The sequence below is a fragment of the Hippopotamus amphibius genome, chromosome 1, assembly GCF_030028045.1.
Source record: "Hippopotamus amphibius kiboko isolate mHipAmp2 chromosome 1, mHipAmp2.hap2, whole genome shotgun sequence".
Classification (NCBI taxonomy): Eukaryota; Metazoa; Chordata; class Mammalia; order Artiodactyla; family Hippopotamidae; genus Hippopotamus; species Hippopotamus amphibius.
In genome coordinates this window covers 212,975,016-212,994,521 of record NC_080186.1, presented here as the reverse complement: position 1 = coordinate 212,994,521, position 19,506 = coordinate 212,975,016, and the positions used below count along the sequence as shown (strand labels likewise).

The window sequence follows — 19,506 nt, the reverse complement described above, 5'->3', positions numbered from 1 at the left end:
TCGTACAGTTGATCCTTATTAGTTATCTATTTTATATACAATAGTGTATATATGTCTAGGTACTTGTTAATTTTTCTGTTACACTTTAAAATTAACCTGTGTCTTTTGTGTTGTCATTCTTGAAGACTGCTGTTTAAGTGACCTTTGAGCGACTTTTGTTTCTACCTGTGAAATGAAAATGTTTTGTGTCTATTTAAAGGCATTTCAGGCATCAGAAGTAGGTGAGGTGTTATTTTGGGGAGGGGCAGTGGTTTCTGAAATCGCACGCTAGCTTTCCTTCATCTTCATCCTCTGCTCCCCTGGAGTGAAAAAGATGCCGTTAGAGACACATCCTGGGAGCTACTGAGAATATTTCTCATTGCTGTCGTGTTCTTTCCTTTGTGCCTGTCCTGCCCAATTCCATCTATTTATAAAGCTCTCTCCCTCTTTCCCCTTTTTCTTTGAGCACATGACTGCTGTGTTTCATTCTTAAGTAGCAGTGATAATATTAATAATAATAGCAATAGCTAACGCTGTGTATTAGGCGCTATTCTAAGGGCTTTGTATTTATTGACTGATTTAATCTTCACAATGCCCTGTGAAGGAGCTACTATGCTTTTAATACAGATTTCTGGGAAACTGAGGCAGAGAGCTGTTAAGTCTGGGGTTATCCAGCTGCTGAGTGGCAGAACTGGGATGTGATGCAGACTTCCTGGCTCTGAAGCATAGGCTGTGAACCACTCCATTATATGGCGTCTCATATAAACACACATAGAAGCAACCATTCCCTTCCTTCACCTCTGCTTCTGGACTTCAGGAGGAGTAATGTTTTATAGCACAGTTGACATTATTTTGGTTAATATTCCATGAAGCTTTCATTCCTTTATAATGCATATTACAGTTTGTATTTCTATCTCGGGCAGTAAAGTTCCTGACAAAAAGCATGTGTGCTTCAAACAAAGTAGCTTTATTTCTGAAGGTATTACTTTACTAACCACAGTCCCACACGTCCAATAGAAAGCACAGGCCATCCGAGCATGTGGTTATTCTTCTGGGAAAGCATCTTAGAGGAGGTGAGTCTTGGCTGACTTGTCGAGTGAGAATGTGTGCTCAGGGCTGGGGGTATGGAGACGGGTGGTAAAAAGACCCAGGATTGGGATGGGCTGAAAGACTGAGAAAGGATGGAGGTTTAAAATATTGTTCCAAGGGAGTTCATCCTTAGAGAAGATTTCCAGGGTCAGGGGAGAAGAGCTGGGAGGTTATGACTAGAGGCAGAAATGATGCCTTCTCTAGACCCTTGGGCTTTCTGCCTGCATTCCCTCCCCCTTCATTTTTCTCTTCCCCAAGTTTGAGCACTCTAATCCTCTTGGTTTTTCTGACCTCATTGCAGATAGAAGTGCTTCCCTGTCAGGTTAGCAATTTCCAGACAGAGGAGCAATTTTTTGATGGAGTGTTACCTTTTTTTTTTTTTCCTCTTTAAGTAACAACTACTATAAAAGAAAAAGTAAAACCAAAAGCTAGAGAAAGATTTAGGAAGACATGAGTTTACCTAATGTTGACTTCTTACCTTGAAATAGTATCTCCTGTCTTAGTCTTTTGAACAGCAGACACAGCTGCCATTCATACTGGCTTTGGTTACTTCCTGGGCCTTAGGCCTCCTCTGAGGCCACATGGAGTTTGCACAGTGAGTGAGGAAATTCTCAGTCCCTCCTCTCACTCCCCGACAGGCCTGTCCTCTGGGACTAGGTCCCAGTGTTTCCTTACCTCAGGTCTTTCTAACCCTGCAGGGGCTTGGCCCTAAATCTGCTTTTAATTTCTAGCCCTCAGTGGTAACTTGGCTAAAGTCCCAAGTTACCACAGGGGTCTTCCCGGTCTCTGGAATCTCTGACTTGTACTCCTTCTCCCTTTTGGTTTGGTCTGAAGCAGTCTCAGCAGCTGAAGTCAAACTGGGTCTTTCTCACCTCAGTTCACTGTTGCTCACCTGGCCAACAGTAGAGGCTGCCATCTTTCTAAGATGCTGTCTGTGTGATTGTGTCTACTTCCTTCTCTGGACAGCAAAAGATTCCTTTTTTTTCTTTTTGAAAACCCTATACTTTCTAGTGAGTTCTTACTGTTTTTTTAAAAGTTGAAAATGAGCATATTGGTTCACGTAAATGAAGAGCTTGAAGGCAGGCTGGAATTGGGCGTGGCTGGACTTAGGGGCTCTTCTCTGTCTCTCCTTCCGCTGTTTGTCCCCTTCTCCTGTTCCACAAGGTGGCAGAATGGCTGCAGCCACTCCATTCCCTGGGCTCCTAGCCTTCCAGGTTTTAAGTCCAGGGAGTTGGACAAACATCTTCTCCTGGGAGCTCCTGTGTAAATCCTGTAATCTGGTCTTTCCTTTTCTTTCTCTTTTCTTAAACAATTTTATTTTTTGAGTAAGTAGTATATTCCAGTGCTTCAAAAATCTGTAACTCTTGTAAGGATATGGGATGAAAAGCTTTTCTTCCATGCTGTCCTTTTTATCCATAAGTCCCTCTCTTTGTCTTGTTATAATGCTTTTTGTCCTCAATTTTATCTTGCCTGATAACAAAATCTTGTCCCATGCTTGCTTTTTGTTTGCACTAGTCTAATATATCCAGCTGTATAGTTTTTTTCCAGCCATCCTTTTATTTCTAACCTTTGCTCCTATTGGTAGTGAAGAAAGTTTTTCTTCTTTTATATTCCAGTTTGAGGTTAATTTTCTTTAAATAGGTGAGTTTAGCCCATTGACACTTGTCATTATGGCAGATATGTTTGATATTAGTTTGTCCATATTTAGTTTTCTATTTTTATATCTTTTGAAGAAACTTTCACTACGTGGTCTGTTTTCCTTGCTGTTCTTCTGGGATTATTCTGATATTTTTGTTCTAGTGGTTGTCTTTATAATTTGACATCATACCCGCAGTCTTCTAAGAAAGAGGTGATAGTTCCCTATTATAAGCAGTAGTAAATTAATGAATGTCATCCTAATTCTAATATAGAGACATTGTAATTATATTACATAGTCTATTTTATTCAATCTGGCTCTCTATTTCATTCTGTCCTCAGAGGACAGAATTAATCATTCAGCAAACTTCAAACTCAATCTGTATTATTATTATCTGTAAGTACATTGTCAGAAGAGCCTTTAGTTTTCCTAGAGTAGGTTGTCAGCCTTTAACAAGGCTCTTTTTATCTACAAAAATTAGTTTCTAAAGTCAACATAGATCATAAAATTGGTAATCTGACATTTGGTCACAATTTAACATTATCAAAATCTTTGTAGGTAGTCTGTTACTTAACACCAGAGAATCACCAATTTTATGTCCAAGTTGACATTGAAAATTACTGGGTCTAAAATCCACTCCCCCCCTTTTTTCTAGTGTACGCGTCACCCTTGTTGAGAGTTTTATCGCTGCTTATTTTTTCAAAAACAATATATTTGGCAACGGAGAGGCATGTAACATGTGAAAAGGATTTTTTAAATTTTTAAATTTTTATTTTATTTTTAAAATTTATTTATTTACTTATTTTTGGCTGCATTGGGTCTTCGTTCGCTGTGCATGGGCTTTCTCTAGGTGGATCAAGCGGGGGCTGCTCTTTGCTGTGGTGTGCAGGCTTCTCATTACGGTGGCTTCTCTTGTTGCGGAGCACAGGCTCCAGGCGCTCGGGCTTCGGTAGTTGCAGCTCACAGACTCGAGAGCACAGGCTCAATAGTTGTAGTGCACAGGCTTAGTTGCTCCGTGGCATGTGGGATTTTCCCAGACCAGGGCTTGAACCCGTGTCCCCTGCATTGGCAGGCAGATTCTTAACCAGGGAAGTCCCCGAAAAGGATTTTTTTAAATTAGAAATCTTAAAACAGTCCATGTTTGCATGCCCCTTGTGGTGACTGAGACTCACGTGCTGACATTACTCCTCCCATCGAGTGCAGAAGGGCAGTTGCCACCCTAGGCCCATGGAGGAGCACAGCCTCCGTTCAGTCTCCTTTCCGTTCAGAAGGCTTCACGCTCTGCTCACAAACAGCCTCTGTAGAGGGTGGGAAGGTGTTTTTTATATTTTTTTTAAGTCCTAGGTCAATTATGTGGCCATAATTGACTTCCCTCATTTTTTTTTTTTTTTTTTGGACTTCATTTTTTTGGTGAGAAGATATTTATACCTCTAATAGAGCAGCTAAAAACATAGACTGTCTTTGGAGAAGATTTATATTTCTACTTTGTACTCTAGTCCTACCTTGACGGCCAGTATTGTTCATGTAGCTGAGTGTTTTCAGTCTGCAGTTTGCCTGTGAATCACCCTGAAAACCCTGTTGAAAATGAAAATCCCCCTCTCCTCCAGCTTCCTGCTGAATTCAGATTGGATGCATTCAGGGTGTGGCATCTGTGCTTTTAATGTGTGTTGCAAGTGATTCTAATGCAGGTATTCCACAGACTGCAGTTTGAGGAAACCAAGATTGACAGTTCTCTGTTGAATATAGAAATCTTACTAAAATCTAGTTTGACAAAATTCTGGTTGGATATTACTCTTTATGTATACAGTGTTTCAAGGAGACTTTTGTTTCAAAGATACAGGGATTTGATTTTACCATAAGAAATCTAGGGAAACACAGATAAGCGATTTCACGTATAACTCCATCTAGTTTGTGGAAGAAAACGTTTGCATGAGGGTATTTAATGTACAGATTGCAGAATGTTGAATTTGACACTCTTGTAATGCTTCCATGAAACCCTCAAGGATAACTGACAAGTCTATTTTTTATCAAATTTAATGGGTTTCTAAATCCTTATCTGCTTCTCAAACAAAATGTTAATTAGAACAGTAATTGAGTTACCAGCTGCCTCATGTGTTCAGTCTAGGAACTTGTACAAAAACACTGTGGAACTCATGTAAGGTCATTCATTGCTTTCGGAGTTGCTAAATAACTTTGCAGCAGGCTTCTAAAAATCCAGGTATTAAGGGTGTTTACAGGAAGATAAACATTGATAAGAGATTTGCAATAGTTAGTCTGGTCCTCTCTCTGTTGAATTAAGGTGGAAATATCCTCTTCAGCACTACAGATGGGAGAAAATACTCCCTCTTAGATTTCTTCCTGAAGCAGCTTATGCCTGTCATGCAGTAGAACAGAAAAAGCCTTTGGAGCTAGGTATGCTGGCACAGATTTTCTGTGGGAAAAAAAAACACTAAGAAGTCAAGTTTATAACTTTATTTAAGCAGTACAGAACATCATGACAAGTATAATATATTCCAGGAGTGCAAGGATCATTCAACATCAGAAAATATGAATAATATCTTACAAGATTAAGTGAGGAAACCGTGTGGTCATTTTAACACCTGTAGAAAGAGCATTAGCTAAGATTTAATCATCCTTTATGACTATTTTTTTTCCAAAAACTGGGAAACTTAGCAAACTTGGGCTAATAAGTCATTTATTCCAAAACCCACAGCAGACATCATACTTAAGAGTCGAAACTTTGGAAGCATTCCCATTCGTATCAGTAAGAAAGCAAAGGATGCCTGTTAGCATTACCTTTGTTCAACACAGCCCTGAAGGTCTTAGCCAGTAGTGTAATGAGATAGGAAAAAGAAACAAAAAAATGGAAATTTTCTTCTTGCAGATGATATTAATTCATATGTAGATAGTACAAGAAAAGTGTTTAGTGTAGTTGCTACATAAAAAATTTAGGTTCACGTACACCAATGTAAGCCTTTAGTAAATGTAATAAAAGAAAAGATTCCCTTCACAGTAGTATTAATCTATAATATATATAAGAGTGAGCACAACCAAATATATATATAACATGAAGAAAATTAAAGAGCATTATTGTTAGATATGAAAGACATGAATAGAGATATTATGCCATCTTTAACAGTGGGATATCTTGATTTTTAAGGTATCATTTCTCTCTAAATTAATTCATTGCAAATCCAGTCAAAAGCCCAATTAAGTTTTTGTGAAACTTGACAAAATGAACCTAAAATTTATAAAGAAAATCAAAAGTCCAGGAGTAGCCAAAACAATCATGAAAAGCAAGGCAGGCGCCTTGCCACAGGCACTGATACCGAGCCATGGAGATCACCGAACTGTGGTCCTGATACAGAGATAGACAAAAAGATCAATGGAATAGGGTAGAAGCCAGAAACAGGGTCACACGTATATAGAAATATAGAGGCAGCATTATAAATCAGTAGGAGAAGATGGAATGTTCTATAAATGGTGCTTGATATTCATATGGAAAGTAAAAGTATGTTTCTAACTTCACACCATCCCCCAAAATAAATTCAGGTGAATTAAATTTGAAAAGCAAATCTTAAAAATTTACTCGAATATAAGAAATAATTGAAAATTTTAAAAGAGGTATGTCTGTCTTCGTGTATAAATCTTAGAAATATAATACTGAGTGCAAAAGCAAGTTGTAGAAGGATAGGTGTAATAAAGTACTGCTTATATAAAATTTAAAACATGAAATAATACAGTGTATTATGTAAAGATACTAAAATATATTGTAAAGTGTAAAAACATACATGGTGGTAACATACACCAAACTGAAGGTAGTGTTTACTTCTGAAGATGGTAGGTGAACATGACTGAAGAGCGACGTGTACAGGATACACCTGTATCTGTAACTTTTTTAGATAAAAATATTCTAAAGCAACATGTGGCAAAGTGTTAACATCAAGTGAATGTCCAATAGTAAAGAAATGGTTGAATAAATTATGGGTTTTACATACTATCAAATATTTTTCAGCCACTAAAAAGATTGAGTTGTAGCTAGGTCAGTTTATATGAGGGTGAGTGAAAAATTATAGAACTACCATATGACCCAGCAATCCCACTACTGGGCATATACCCAGAGAACACCATAATTCAAAAAGACACATGCGATCCAATGTTCATTGCAGCACTATTTACAATAGCCAGGACATGGAAGCAAACTAAATGTCCATCAACAGATGAATGGATAAAGAAGATGTAGTACATATACACAATGGAATATTACTCAGATGTAAAAAGCAATGAAACTGGGACATTTTTAGAGACGTGGTTGGACCTAGAGACTGTCATACATAGTGACGTGAGTCAGAAAGAAAAAAACAAATATCATATATTAACACATATATGTGGACTATAGAAAAATGGTGCAAATCAACCAGTTTGCATAGCAGAAATAGAGACATAGATGTAGAGAACAAACGTATGGCCACCAAGTGCGGAAAGCGGGGAGGGTTGGGGGGGGGAACGAATTGTGAGATTGGGATACCAAATTGTACACTCTAAATATATGCAGTTTATTGTAAACAATAAACAATAAAAAATTAAAAAAAAATTATCCGCACTCTGGCTGTAGAATTTACAGAAGCTTTAATATAACCAGAGTGAGGATCGTTTCTGACTCACCCTTGTATGGAGGGATTTCCAAGAGTTATTACTTAGTGAAGAAAACAAGATGTAGGAAAGTTTGTATAAAGTCATTCCATTTTTATAAAACTATGCATATATGAGTATGTATGTATATGACATACTTGTGTATGACCATATGAACATGAAAAAAATGAGGACGGATTCCTCCTGGGCTGTTAACAGGGGTTAGGAGTGAGGTGATTAGGAAAGGAGAGGAGAGGAGGGGAATAGGGAGTCAAACAAAATAGAAAATGGAAAAGACAGTACACTGCCAGCATGGATGATGATTTCATGACTTCATTTATGTACTTATGTGGTCATATATGTATACACACGCATTTTTTAAGAAGCGTAGAGCCACTTAAATAGAGTTGACCCTTAGGTCCCTTAGGGGAATTTACTATATTTGACCGGAGGCTGTGGAAGAAGAAACGGACTTAGCAAAAAGCCAACCAGACAAAGATGCCACTTCAAAGAAAGAATTACTCAGTGATGTATTCTGTTGCTAGTGGATTTAAACAAATGAAGCAATTAAATTGATGCTTTTCCATTTTTCTCCCTTTTGTATTTATTAAAGTAACTGACCTTAATTTTAATGAGTTCTTGATAACATATATATAAAGTGCTCACTATGTGCCTGGTGATATAAAATACAGTAGTTAAAGTAATAATATTTTATGAAATGTGGCCTTTTGACAGGGAAACCCTTAGATCTTTCTCTCTTGAACTTGAGAGAGAATAAGGAATTCTCTATTTATTTATTTTGGTCAGGTCAAGGCCTAAACACAGATTATGGATAATTATCTTTAAATTATTCATTTTTTTCTTTCAGTGTGCGGGATGACAGAATTCGAGTAGAAAGAATGGATAACATGTATTTTGAATATAGCCATGCTTTCCAAGAGATTACAGAATTTTATGCAAAAGATGTAGTTGACATCAAAGGTAAGTATTCTATACATGTTAGCCATGTTTTCAAATTTAACTGAGATGTGGATAGAGGCGCAAGTTTGACTCATAGTCTAATGAAAACTGGATACCAATAAATAACTGGAAGAAGCAGAGGCAAGAGTTCACTATGCTTCCACTCATCAGAAGCACTGCTGCAGCTACTTCTTTGTAAGTTATGACCATTTAGTAACTTGATTGTTTTGGCATACTCATTGGAGTGTAACAAGTTAGTTACTGAAGAGCCATCCTTTTTGCTTCTCTTAAAAGATGGCCCATAATTTTCCTTGCAGTTTTATGAAATATCTGGATAAGTCTCCTAATGAAGACTAGCAGGTCTAAAAATTGATGGCCAGAATTAAAGTACCAGAACATTGGTGACAGGGTCTTAATATGTTACATCACCGTTATTTGTTTAATTCACATTTCCTCAGCCAAGTATCTGTTTGATTTGGTGTGTACCCTTCATTCCTGCCAGTCTAGCGTATGTTAAGGTCCAGTTTTATCCCCTGTCACATGCTGCAGAGCTTTCACCATTAGACCAGCCTCCCCCAGCTCCCTCTCAGGCACCAGTGTCTTGTTGGCCTTTCTATCTGCATCCCTTTTAATCTCATGGTGCCTTGGCCAAATTGAATCAATTGTCTGAGAGTATAATCCACTTACAACACCAGTCCCAGATATCACCAAGGGATCACCATCTTATGCTCAACTAAAGACAAGACTAAGTCACAAAACTATCATAAGCCACTCTTGGCATCACATTCACTAGGACAGAAAACCCAGCTTGCTGTCAGGGCACTGTTCCTCTTAGTGGGAGGAGTCCTCGCAGTGTTTGTAGCACAGAGCCGTTGGATGCTTCAGTTCCCTCCCTCCTCTGGTGACAGTTCAGCTGCAAAGAAAGCAGACTTTCATCAGGTGGATGCAGGATCTGCTCTGGCTTAGAAGTCCCGTGCCCTACAGGAGACCATATCTCTTGCTGGAATTTCTCCAAAGGACATGCCAAGTTCAAAGAGTCAGTCTACTCAAGGAAGGCCAAAATTCTAGAATCAGGTATTTATAATTCCTCCTAGTCCAGATGGAATTTACCAATTTCAGGTCATTTTTACCATGTGCAATGCTACCTCCTAACATGTTGGCACTTCATCTTTATCAGCTAAAAGATGAAATTCTCAGTAGAAGGAAAAAGAGTTTTGTTAACTCTTCATTTACATCTTGGTTTTATAAAAAGCTATAGTTGAAAGTAATATATTTTATATTACTGATTTGTAGAGGATATCTTGTAATTTTTTCTAAAGGCAATAAATACCTATTGCAAAAAATGTCAAAACATTGTTGTGTATAAGGAAGAAAGTAAAAGTCCCTTCCCTTAAATCCTTAAGAATTTTTCAATGTACACATCTACACATAAACATGCGTACATAGTTCTGTATATTTGTTTAAATATAACTTGGATTTATTCTTTAAACTAATTTTTGTTGAATGCCTATTTGAGGCATTGTATGTATGTGAATTAAACACACAAAAATTCCTACCCTTCTGGAGTTTTGAGTCTAATAGGGAGAGGTGTACCATAAAATAGTGTTTGAAATCGATGAGTACTGTAAAGAAAGGCAGGGAAGAGGTGCGTCTTTAAATAGAGTGGTGAAGGAAGGTCACTCTGAGAAAATGGTAATTGAACAAAGATTTGAACAAAGATTAAAGGAGTTAAGGGGGAAAATCGCATAGACGTGTGAAGGAACAGTGTTTCAGGCAGAGACAACAGCACAACATATGTGAAGTGCCTGGTGAGGTTAAAGAGCAACAAGGAGGCTGAGCGCTGAGACACAGTAACTGAGGGGGAGAATGTTAGGAGGTGAGCTCAGAGATGAAAGGAGATGGAAGGCAGGTTGTGTAGGGACTTTCAGACCCTGTACAGACTTGAGCTGCTTCCCTCAGTGAGCTGGGAGATGTTGGAGGATTTGTAAGTAAAGTAATCTAATGATGTACATTTTAAGAAGGATTGCTTTGGCTGCTCTGTTGAGAACACCCTACAAGGGCACAGGGACAAAGGTGGGAGACCAGATGGAAAGCTGATGGGAAAGTCATTCCCGTTAGTAGGTGCATAATAATCTGGATGTACTGAAATTTATTTAGCTAATACCTTTTTGGTGTTCAAATAGTTGTCCCTAAGTTTTTACTACTACAAAAGAGTTTTCAACTCACTTCTGTGTATACACGTCTTTAACAAGCATTTTGGAGTATTTCTGGGTCAAAGGGGATGAGCGTTTTACACTTTGAGAATAATTTCTCTGTTGCTCTCCAAAGAAGGGTCATCCACCATCAGAAAATGCCCTTTTTTCCATACCATAGGTATTTGTAATCTTCTGTATTTTTCCGAAGGGTAATTTTAGGAGATAACTGTCTAAATTATTATTTCAGTGATCATAAACTAAATTTTATTTGACTTAATGTTTGTTTTTAATAATGATGAGTGATAACTTTAATGAAGGTATATATTCTGTTTTTTTAGATTCTCAAAGTTTTTCTGGCATCATTAACTTGGAGAAGCCTGTGATTTGCTCTTTGGCTGCCATAATAAGATACCTCAAAGAATTTAACTTGGAAAAGGTGCTTTCCAAACCCAAGTAAGTGATTTCTCAAAAATAAAGGGTGGTGTTATATTAAAAAACAGTTCTTAACTTGAATTTGGTAAGTACTATACTCAGAAGTTTACCTGCTGTCAATAGAATGCTCTATTCTGGGGCAAGAATGAGCTTATGCTATTGTTACTGAAGAATATTAAAAATATTAATTGATGTAAAAATTAATAGAAAGCTTAATTCTGTCAGTTTGTATTCATGATAGCTATTGAATGTATTATAGTGTTGACTATAATATAAAACTGTGCTTTATACTGAAGTATAGTTAACAAGTAGTATTAAGAAGTGGTATTTAAAAGCATTCATAAAGCTTCATCACCTTTCTTGTTCTTGGTTTCAGTTCTTATTTCATAGACTATAAAGTTGAAGATAAAGAGGACAGCTGCTAACATAGACAGCTTTTTAAAAGAGTGATTAATTTTGTAGAGTTGAGAGATTTAAAAGCTGGTGATTGACATTCTAGGAAAATGCTAGTTTAAAAGCCAGTGGAATAAAAAAAGGGTAGCAGAATAATTTTCTTGCCTTTCTGTATTCTACCTTCACTGGCCCCTTATCTTTGGCTCTGTGAAGAATCACCGTATACCATATTGATCGTGGATAAGTAAGCTCCCTGCAGAGGTGGGATGGACAGATAGGAGTTAGCTCAGTAAAATACCATTTAGTACCAAGATTGGGAAATCCTTGTCCATGTCTATTTTAATCCTACCCCTAAAGCAATACACTTCTGAAACTTCTACCCAATGCCCCAATAATTTGAGGTATTTGTACTCTCATTAGTTGGAGAGCAAGCTATTCAAGCCCTATGTGAACGCTGGTCATTGTTCATCCTGCTGTTTCTTGTGGTTCTTTCCCTGATCTCATGTGAGGTCCTCCACACGTTTAAGGAGCAGTGCTTGGCCAAACACTTGATCGGTGCGCAGCTCTGTTACCTCGGGCATTCTGTCTCACAACTTCTACTTTCCTTGGTCTCTCCAAGGAGTCACTCACAGTGTTTACCTCTTTTGTTTTTCTTCTCTCAGGAGTCACAGTTCTATGCTGTCTGATGTCCAACTGCCTGAAAACAGTTTTAAATATGTATATGTATGTGTATATATATATATACACACACTCACACATATATATGTATATGTGTGTGTATGTGTGTGGGTAATTTGCCCAATTTTCTGATTGTGGTTAAAGGGCAGTGCTCATGCATTTAATCTTTTATGAATGAAAATGGAAGTGAGGTGCAATGACTGACCAGCATACAAAAACAACAGAAGAGGGAGATGTGTAAAGTAACAACGGCTATCCTAAACAATGTCTGTGTTCTGAAACTTCTGGAAAACTAATTTTCACTTAAAAATTAACAATGGGAAAAGGACCAAATTGAAATGTCATATAAAATTATAATAAAAAAGAATAGGGAGCAGGATAATGTCCTTACAGAAAATGAATGCATGCCAGAAAGACATACTTACTAATGAAATAAAAACGATAACCTACTACTTCAGAATGAGCTAAAAGACGTTAAGGAAATGATGCTAAGTGTGAAAGAACAAATGAGAATAGCTTTGAAATGAGGTGATAGGATTTAAAAATGAAGTATATATTAAAGAAAAAAGATCAACTTAGGAATAAAGAATAAGCTGGAAGGAATACAAAAGTAAATAAATACAAGGTAGATACTTTAAGGGAAACAGAATTTGGAAAGAGAGAGATACAGAAAAGGATTAACATGGTAAACCTGATGAGGCTGCTGTCCTTAGGAAACCCTGCTTGCAAGCTTGACCCTTGACTGGCATCTGGGACCTTGCATTTGGGGAGGGTTTCCAGCATCCTCTGCTGAGAATGGCTCACTGTGCCAAACTGCTGGTGCAGGCAGTATGGTTTATGCTGAACACCTACTTCCCTCTGGGAGCTGGAATTTTGGTACATGGTAGGGAGAAGGTGCCTATGTGAACAGCCCCCAATGAAAACCCTGGGTGCTGAGTCTCTAATGAGCTTCTCTGGTGGACATTTCACACATGTTGCCCCAACTCACTGCTGGGGAAATTAAGTGCATCCTGTGTGACTTTACCAGAAGAGGACTCTTGGAAGGAAGCCTGCCCTTGGTTTCCTCCGGACTTTGCCTTATGTACCTTTTCCCTTTTCTGATTTTGCTTTGTATCCTTTCACTGTAATAAATCATAGCTGTGAGTGTGACTATATGCCGAGTCCTTTGTAATCTCCCAGTGACTTGTCGGGGATCTGTTATATACTCTTCTTATTATTTTCTTCTCTAATGTGCTTATTGGCAGCATTTAGGAATGCAGAGGTATTCATTTTAGTTGCAAATAAATTAGAAGTGAATCTACAACAAAACTGAATTTTTGTAAAACAATGCAATTTATAATTCATAAATTAACCATCAAAAGGTTGGACAAATGGTGAATGTATGAACTCTGAAAACTACATAGAGAACTATTTCCACTATATATTTTATATGTAATGTGGTAGGTTTTTGTTTTTTGTTTTTTGGTGTTTTTTTTTTTGGTCTGTTTCCATTTTCAAATAATATTAACAGTATTTAAATAGAATCTTTGTAAGGGGTTGATCTTTTACATAAGGTCTGTATTTTTGCTGCCTTTGTCTAAATCAGAAAGATTGGTTTTCATTTTTTTTTTTTAGTATAAGAATGATATAGAACCTTAAATTCCTTTGGCAATTTTCAGCAAGAACATTTTTCTCCCATTATAAAACTTGAGGGGGAGAAAAGCATCCTTTGTATTATTGTTGTCTGAAATATTAATGAGGTATTTTCCCATGTTACTTGGAAGATTTCTATCAAAGTTCACACAGCATGAATGCTAGCCAGGCATCAGTTATAAAGTTTATTCAAAGCACATAAAATTTGGTTTCTTCCAAAAGGATAAATGATTTAGAATTGCTTGATCAGTGATCATATACTGTCGAATTCCTAAGGATGCTGGCAGATACTACCGTGAGTTCAAAAATATATATAATTCCTAATGGAAATAGGCACCGGCAGAAGGAAATTTGAAAGGAAGAGTCCCAGCTCCAGAGTACATTACCATCCAAACATATGGGAAACCCAAAAGCATATTTAGTTCTTTTTTCTTTTTACTAATTAACATATTAATGTTTATTCCCACATTTAGATGCTATAATTCAGGCTCAGTGAGATTAACTCCCTCACATTCACAAAGCAGGTGAGTGGTGCTGCTGGGCCCCAGGCAGCCCCATTGTGTTGGCACCATCTCCTGCCATATCCCCATAGTTAGTTCTCATAGTTGCTTGGTAATTATTTTTCCATAGGAATCAGTCTAACTTAATACTACCCAGTTGTTGATCTCTTTTATCAAGATTAATGCAGATGTCAGTGCTGCTGGATTGTGGGTTCTTGATGCCAACTAAACATCCTTTGAGAGTCTGTGTCTGATTAAGGTAAAGTGTTCATTAATCACCCCTAGGGTGTAGGTTAAACCTGTCAGGAACAGGGGAAGTAAGTGACTTTATTTAAAGATGTGGGAACTGGTTAGATACCAACTCAGAGTCCAGTCTAGCAATACTTCCAACTTGTATCTTTGACCGTGAAGATGTGTGAACATCTATCAGTTGTATAGCAAATCACTGCCTAATTGTTTCTTCCTGAAAATAATGTTTTACATTTTAATACTGTGGTGTCTGGGTGTTTCACGTACATTTCTGGGCTTTATGACTCAGAGGAAAACAAACAAACCCAAACTGGTCTCCTCATAGAAAGATGGCAGACCTTTGCTGAGCATCTACTTTCTGCTAGGCTCTGCACGTGCTGAAAGATGTATAAGACGTAAATAACCCATGCCTCCAAGAGGCTTAGATCTATTAATGGGGATAGCAGAAGAACATAATTTGCTTTGCATTACAGTAATTTAACAGTTACAAGAAGGAGAGAATGGCCTACACACACCTGATATCAGTGTTGGAGTTGCTTCCCTCCGAAAATCATTAACAAGTCATCCTTCGGAAGCTAAGTCAGACCTGTTGCAGGTGAATTACACTGCCAAAGGACAGTGTTCAGTTACTAGGCAGTGTTCCTAACATGCAGAAGTTCTCTGTTTTTCAGGGCTCTGCAACCTTAGCTGTGGGACTCATCTAGAAGTGGAGGTATCTCTCAATGAGCACTGGCTCCTTTGGGCTCTGATTTTAGGCTCTAGATTCCTGGATGAAGGCCTGCTTCTATAACTGGCTTGGGAAACTGGATTTTATTTACATATTATTACGGCCATGATGAGTGGGGTTAGTTTTATGATGCAGACACTCATGCTTTCTCTCCAGGTAGTTTAGTGACTTCCTGTTATTTTTCTTGCTTTGGAAAATGAGCCATCAAGTCTGTAAGTGCTGTGGATAGAAACGTCAAAGGACTGGCTTATAAAGGAAATTAATTACTGTGTTAGTAATGCATTGATTAAGATACTTTTTAACATGACAGACTATTAAGGACAAAATTAGAATTGTGCATACACTTATTAATCACACTGAACTCAATACTCAAGTTTATTTGAAATTTATTGAATTTTTAATCTAGTTTGGGATAGTTATAGGGACATAGAATGTGAATTCTTTGCACTTAAGGAAATAATTTCTACTTTTTCAGTTTTATACTCGACTAAAACATTAGACACATTAATGTGTGGTCTTAATTATAGAGTAAATAACATTTGCACATACTGTAATGTTTAAAAGCTTTTAAAGTGTTTCTCAAGATGAACATGCTGAAGAATAACGAGGACCTTTTTCAGTATCTTGACATATTTTTCTAGCAAGTTGCATAGCTTTTCCTGAAGAGACCACCACTTGCTCTGCCAATGATAAAAGACTATGTTTAGTTCTATTCCTGGAAATATAAAAAAACTTAAAAATTGTTGGTACCATTACTTCCCTTCCTTGTTCTTGTTTTGGTGTGAGAACAGCTGTCCTTTCACATCAGTTTGCCTAACAGCACCGGCATCAATGGAAAACAACCTCTTAATGAATATTCTTTTGGCTTTTTTGGTTTGATTTCCCATCAAAGGGCTAACTTTTTTCATAATGTTACTGGAATGTTTCTAATGCCTGAATTATTTTTTCTACTTTATGCACTTGCATCATGGCTCATATTTCATTCTTTTACAGGACTTTTAAACACTTGTCAAGTGAGATGAAATTTATGACAATCAATGGAACAACATTAAAGAACCTGGAAATCCTTCAGAATCAGGTCAGGTAAACATAAGGGCTATTTGATTCAAAATGGTTTTGAAAAAAGTTTGGGATAAGGTAGCAGTCTCTTCTTAGGTGTGCAGGTGAAAACTGTTGTCTTCAGCTGACAGCTCTGCCTGACATGTGTTGATAACTGCAGTGCTCACTTTTTGGAGAACCAAATACACGAAACACTTACTTGGGTGTTAGGTTGGGAGCCACAGAGCTGTGCTTTTTAATGATTGAAACAACATGCCCGTCCTGACAATTTCTATAGCAAATATTTCTTTGGAAAGGCATCATCTTTGGAAATTAATGTAAAGTGGATTCTTTTGGTCTGCTTGGGTTATATATTCTTCTACATGCTTTTAACTTTTTGTTGAAACGTCTACAGTCTCATTTCATCATCCGGCATATAAAACACGTTTCTGTGATACTCAGTTTGGCTGTAAGACGCTTAATATTTCACTTCACAAACTTTCATCATTGTTTATTTGTCCTTTATTGATGAAGGAGAAAGATAATGAAGGCATTAAAATTGCTTTCATTTATTAAATTATTACTTGCAAATGTGAGATTATATTGTGAAACTAATGTTATTGTAACATAAAGTCACAGAAATAAAAAGCAGTTCCAAATCATTTGAGTAAGTAGTGGGAAAGCTGAACCATCTGCTGTGAATCACTACTACTGCTGTGAATTAAAGTAAATGCTGAATTTATTCTCCTGACTCCTAGATTTGTATATTACTGTCTGGTTTCTCTCACTTAGTTTCTCCCTCTGCCAGGCTGTCCTTGTATACTGGAGTCAGCCTTCCTTTTATGCAATAATATTTTTATCTTGTCATCCCGCTATCCGGAAGTTGAGCATCTTTCCCACAAGTCTTTCCCATCAACTCTATATACATTCCTGAGATAGGAAACAACTAGTAGGAATAAAAAGACATTTCTGGGGTGAAGAAGAGCCCACAGTCAAAACCTCAGACACAGCCCCGGCATTCCAAGATTTATTTAACCTCTGCCACATCCTCCCTGTTCAAATCCTGTCACAGTGGAGTCAGTTCTGAAATCAAATTCCTAAGGCAAAAATCATCTGTCATCAAAATACCCTTTAAAATTCCTTTCTTTATCAGGACTTGGGCCCTTGTAGAAACAGAAGCTGAGAATTAACATCTTCTGCTTGTCTTTGCACTTCAGCTTTGTTCTCCTTTTACCATAGAGCAATGGAAAGTGGTCATGAGGAGGGGGCTGGCTGTCAGGGAGAGCAAAGGTATAATGGGACTCGGGTCTCCCCCACTTCTGCCTCTCTTGTCTAAGCCTGCTTCTCCAGTGATGCCAGGGAATTAGAAAATGATTCCCCTCCACTGTCCTCTTCCTGGGACCCTTTACTGTGGTCCAGGCAGTTGAGCTCTTGTCTCAGGAAGGGACAGGGCAGTCGCTGATGTGAATTCCCCTCGTAGGTCAGCACTGCCTGCCCAGCTCGTCCTCAGGGAGCCTTCTGTGACCATTGTAGTTTCCATGTGTGCTCTGCTTTAAACTCCTAAGGCCTGGACAGGTTATATCACACCTTTTATAGTTGATTTCTACCAGGTGGCATTGTGTCCTCATTAGGAGTCTTTTCTCCTACACTTGGATATAAGTCCTCTGAGGGAGGGACCGTGTCTTAATATACCTTTGCCAGTCATTCTACAGCACACGGGCGGTGTTCTGTAAGTACCTGCTGGTTGATTTGAAAGAAAAGGAAAAAATAAAAATTAAAAAAAAAAAATTCAGGTGAAAGATGCAACTTTATGTTCCAAATAAAACTTAAACCTATTAATAGACATTTTGTACTACAATGAAACCTTGGTTAAAATTAAATACCAACTCTAATTGCAAAAAATTTTTAAATGGCTTAACTTTAAAGTGGCAAAGCGTACATAAATTTTTGCTAAGAATTTAATAAAACAGACTAAAATCAAACCCTCCAGGGTACAGTCCTAGAGTGTAGTGTAGGTTCACTTCTCTCCTTAAACCTGTTCAGTGTTGTCGTGAGAGTATCTGTCTTTAGAACGGCAACTCTTAGGTAGTGGGAGATACTGAATTGCCAAAGGAGAATGAAATTCTCTTCACTGTGCTTCCCAAGGTAGGAAATGATGCAGTTATATTTTTAAGATGTTTAGGACAAATATTTCAAAAGAGACTTCTCAATTTATTGTTAGTTAACCGGAAAAACTACACATATACTGTATCTTTTTTGTGCAAAATATTAGTACTTTGTGTATATATGTATGTGTGTATATATACATTCATTCGTCTGACATTAAATGAACATCTGTTTTGAGCTGTATTTTATGCTAGGCATGTGTAACATTTAAAATTGGGGTATATGTGGAATAATTACGGCACATGAACAACTAGCGATTTTGGTACAAATACAATTGTCTAGTTAATAAACCTTGTTTTCTGGTCTTTTTCAGACTGACATGAAAACCAAAGGAAGTTTATTTTGGGTTTTAGACCATACTAAAACTTCATTTGGGAAACGGAAGTTAAAGAAGTGGGTGACCCAGCCACTCCTTAAATTGAGGTAAAAGGAATTCTCTTTTGTGTGTTTAATCTGAACACCTTTTTCAATTGGGGAAGATTTTATTTTGTATCTGGCAATAGATTAATATCAGGAAGATTTTCTTCCTTGTCCCTAAGAATGAGTCTGCTCTCAGTTGGAAGACATAGGGTCTGCCAGGGGTAAGTGAGTTAACCAATTAGTTTGGGTCATCAGTAGTATAAGGGTGTAGGGAGAGAGGGGCTGGGGAGATGGGGCACTGCCTTTTGTCCAGGGTTTTGAAGGCTGGCTGAGGAGCTGATAGCCAGAGGAAGTTCTTGATAATCTGGTGATTCTGCGCATGGGAGTGATAGGATTAGAGCTGGCTTGTGGGTTGGGGGCAAATTAACAAGTTCACGGAGAGGTTCTGAGGACCTGGGCTAAAGAAGTAACAGGAATCTGAAAGAGGACTTAGGTGTGAGATGTTTAAAAAAGTAGGATAGTAAACTAGGTGTGCTTTCAGGGAAGGTAGGTGAGTCTAGTGCCTAAAACACATTGGTTTCCAAACTTGTCTGCACATTGGAATCACCTGGGAAGCTCGAAATACTTATGCCTGTATCCAGCCCCCAGATATTGTGATTTAATTGGCCTCCAGTGTGGCCTGGGAGTTGGACTTTTTAAAAGCTTCCCAGATGATTCTGACACGCAGATAGATTTGGGAGCTGTGACTTAATGCCAGTCACTTAGTAGGAATCCAAGTAACGTTGGCTGGCTGGCTGACTGACTGAATGCTGTTATTTATTGTGCTTTTTACTATGTACC

At 37.7% G+C, this 19,506-nt stretch overlaps 1 protein-coding gene across 3 annotated transcripts in view; it reads left to right on the top strand.

Moving 5' to 3' along the window:
* The window catches only part of MSH3 (mutS homolog 3), a 178,482-nt gene that overhangs the window by 40,037 nt on the left and 118,939 nt on the right, over positions 1-19,506 (top strand). For all 3 annotated transcript variants that reach the window (XR_009054434.1, XM_057740289.1, XM_057740281.1), the window contains exons 9-12: positions 8,205-8,317; positions 10,830-10,944; positions 16,096-16,180; positions 18,620-18,729. Coding sequence is in view for 2 of the 3 variants with exons in the window: in XM_057740289.1 (XP_057596272.1) it covers positions 8,205-8,317; positions 10,830-10,944; positions 16,096-16,180; positions 18,620-18,729 (423 nt within the window). In the remaining variant the exon portion in view is untranslated. The remainder of the gene's footprint in view (positions 1-8,204; positions 8,318-10,829; positions 10,945-16,095; positions 16,181-18,619; positions 18,730-19,506) is intronic.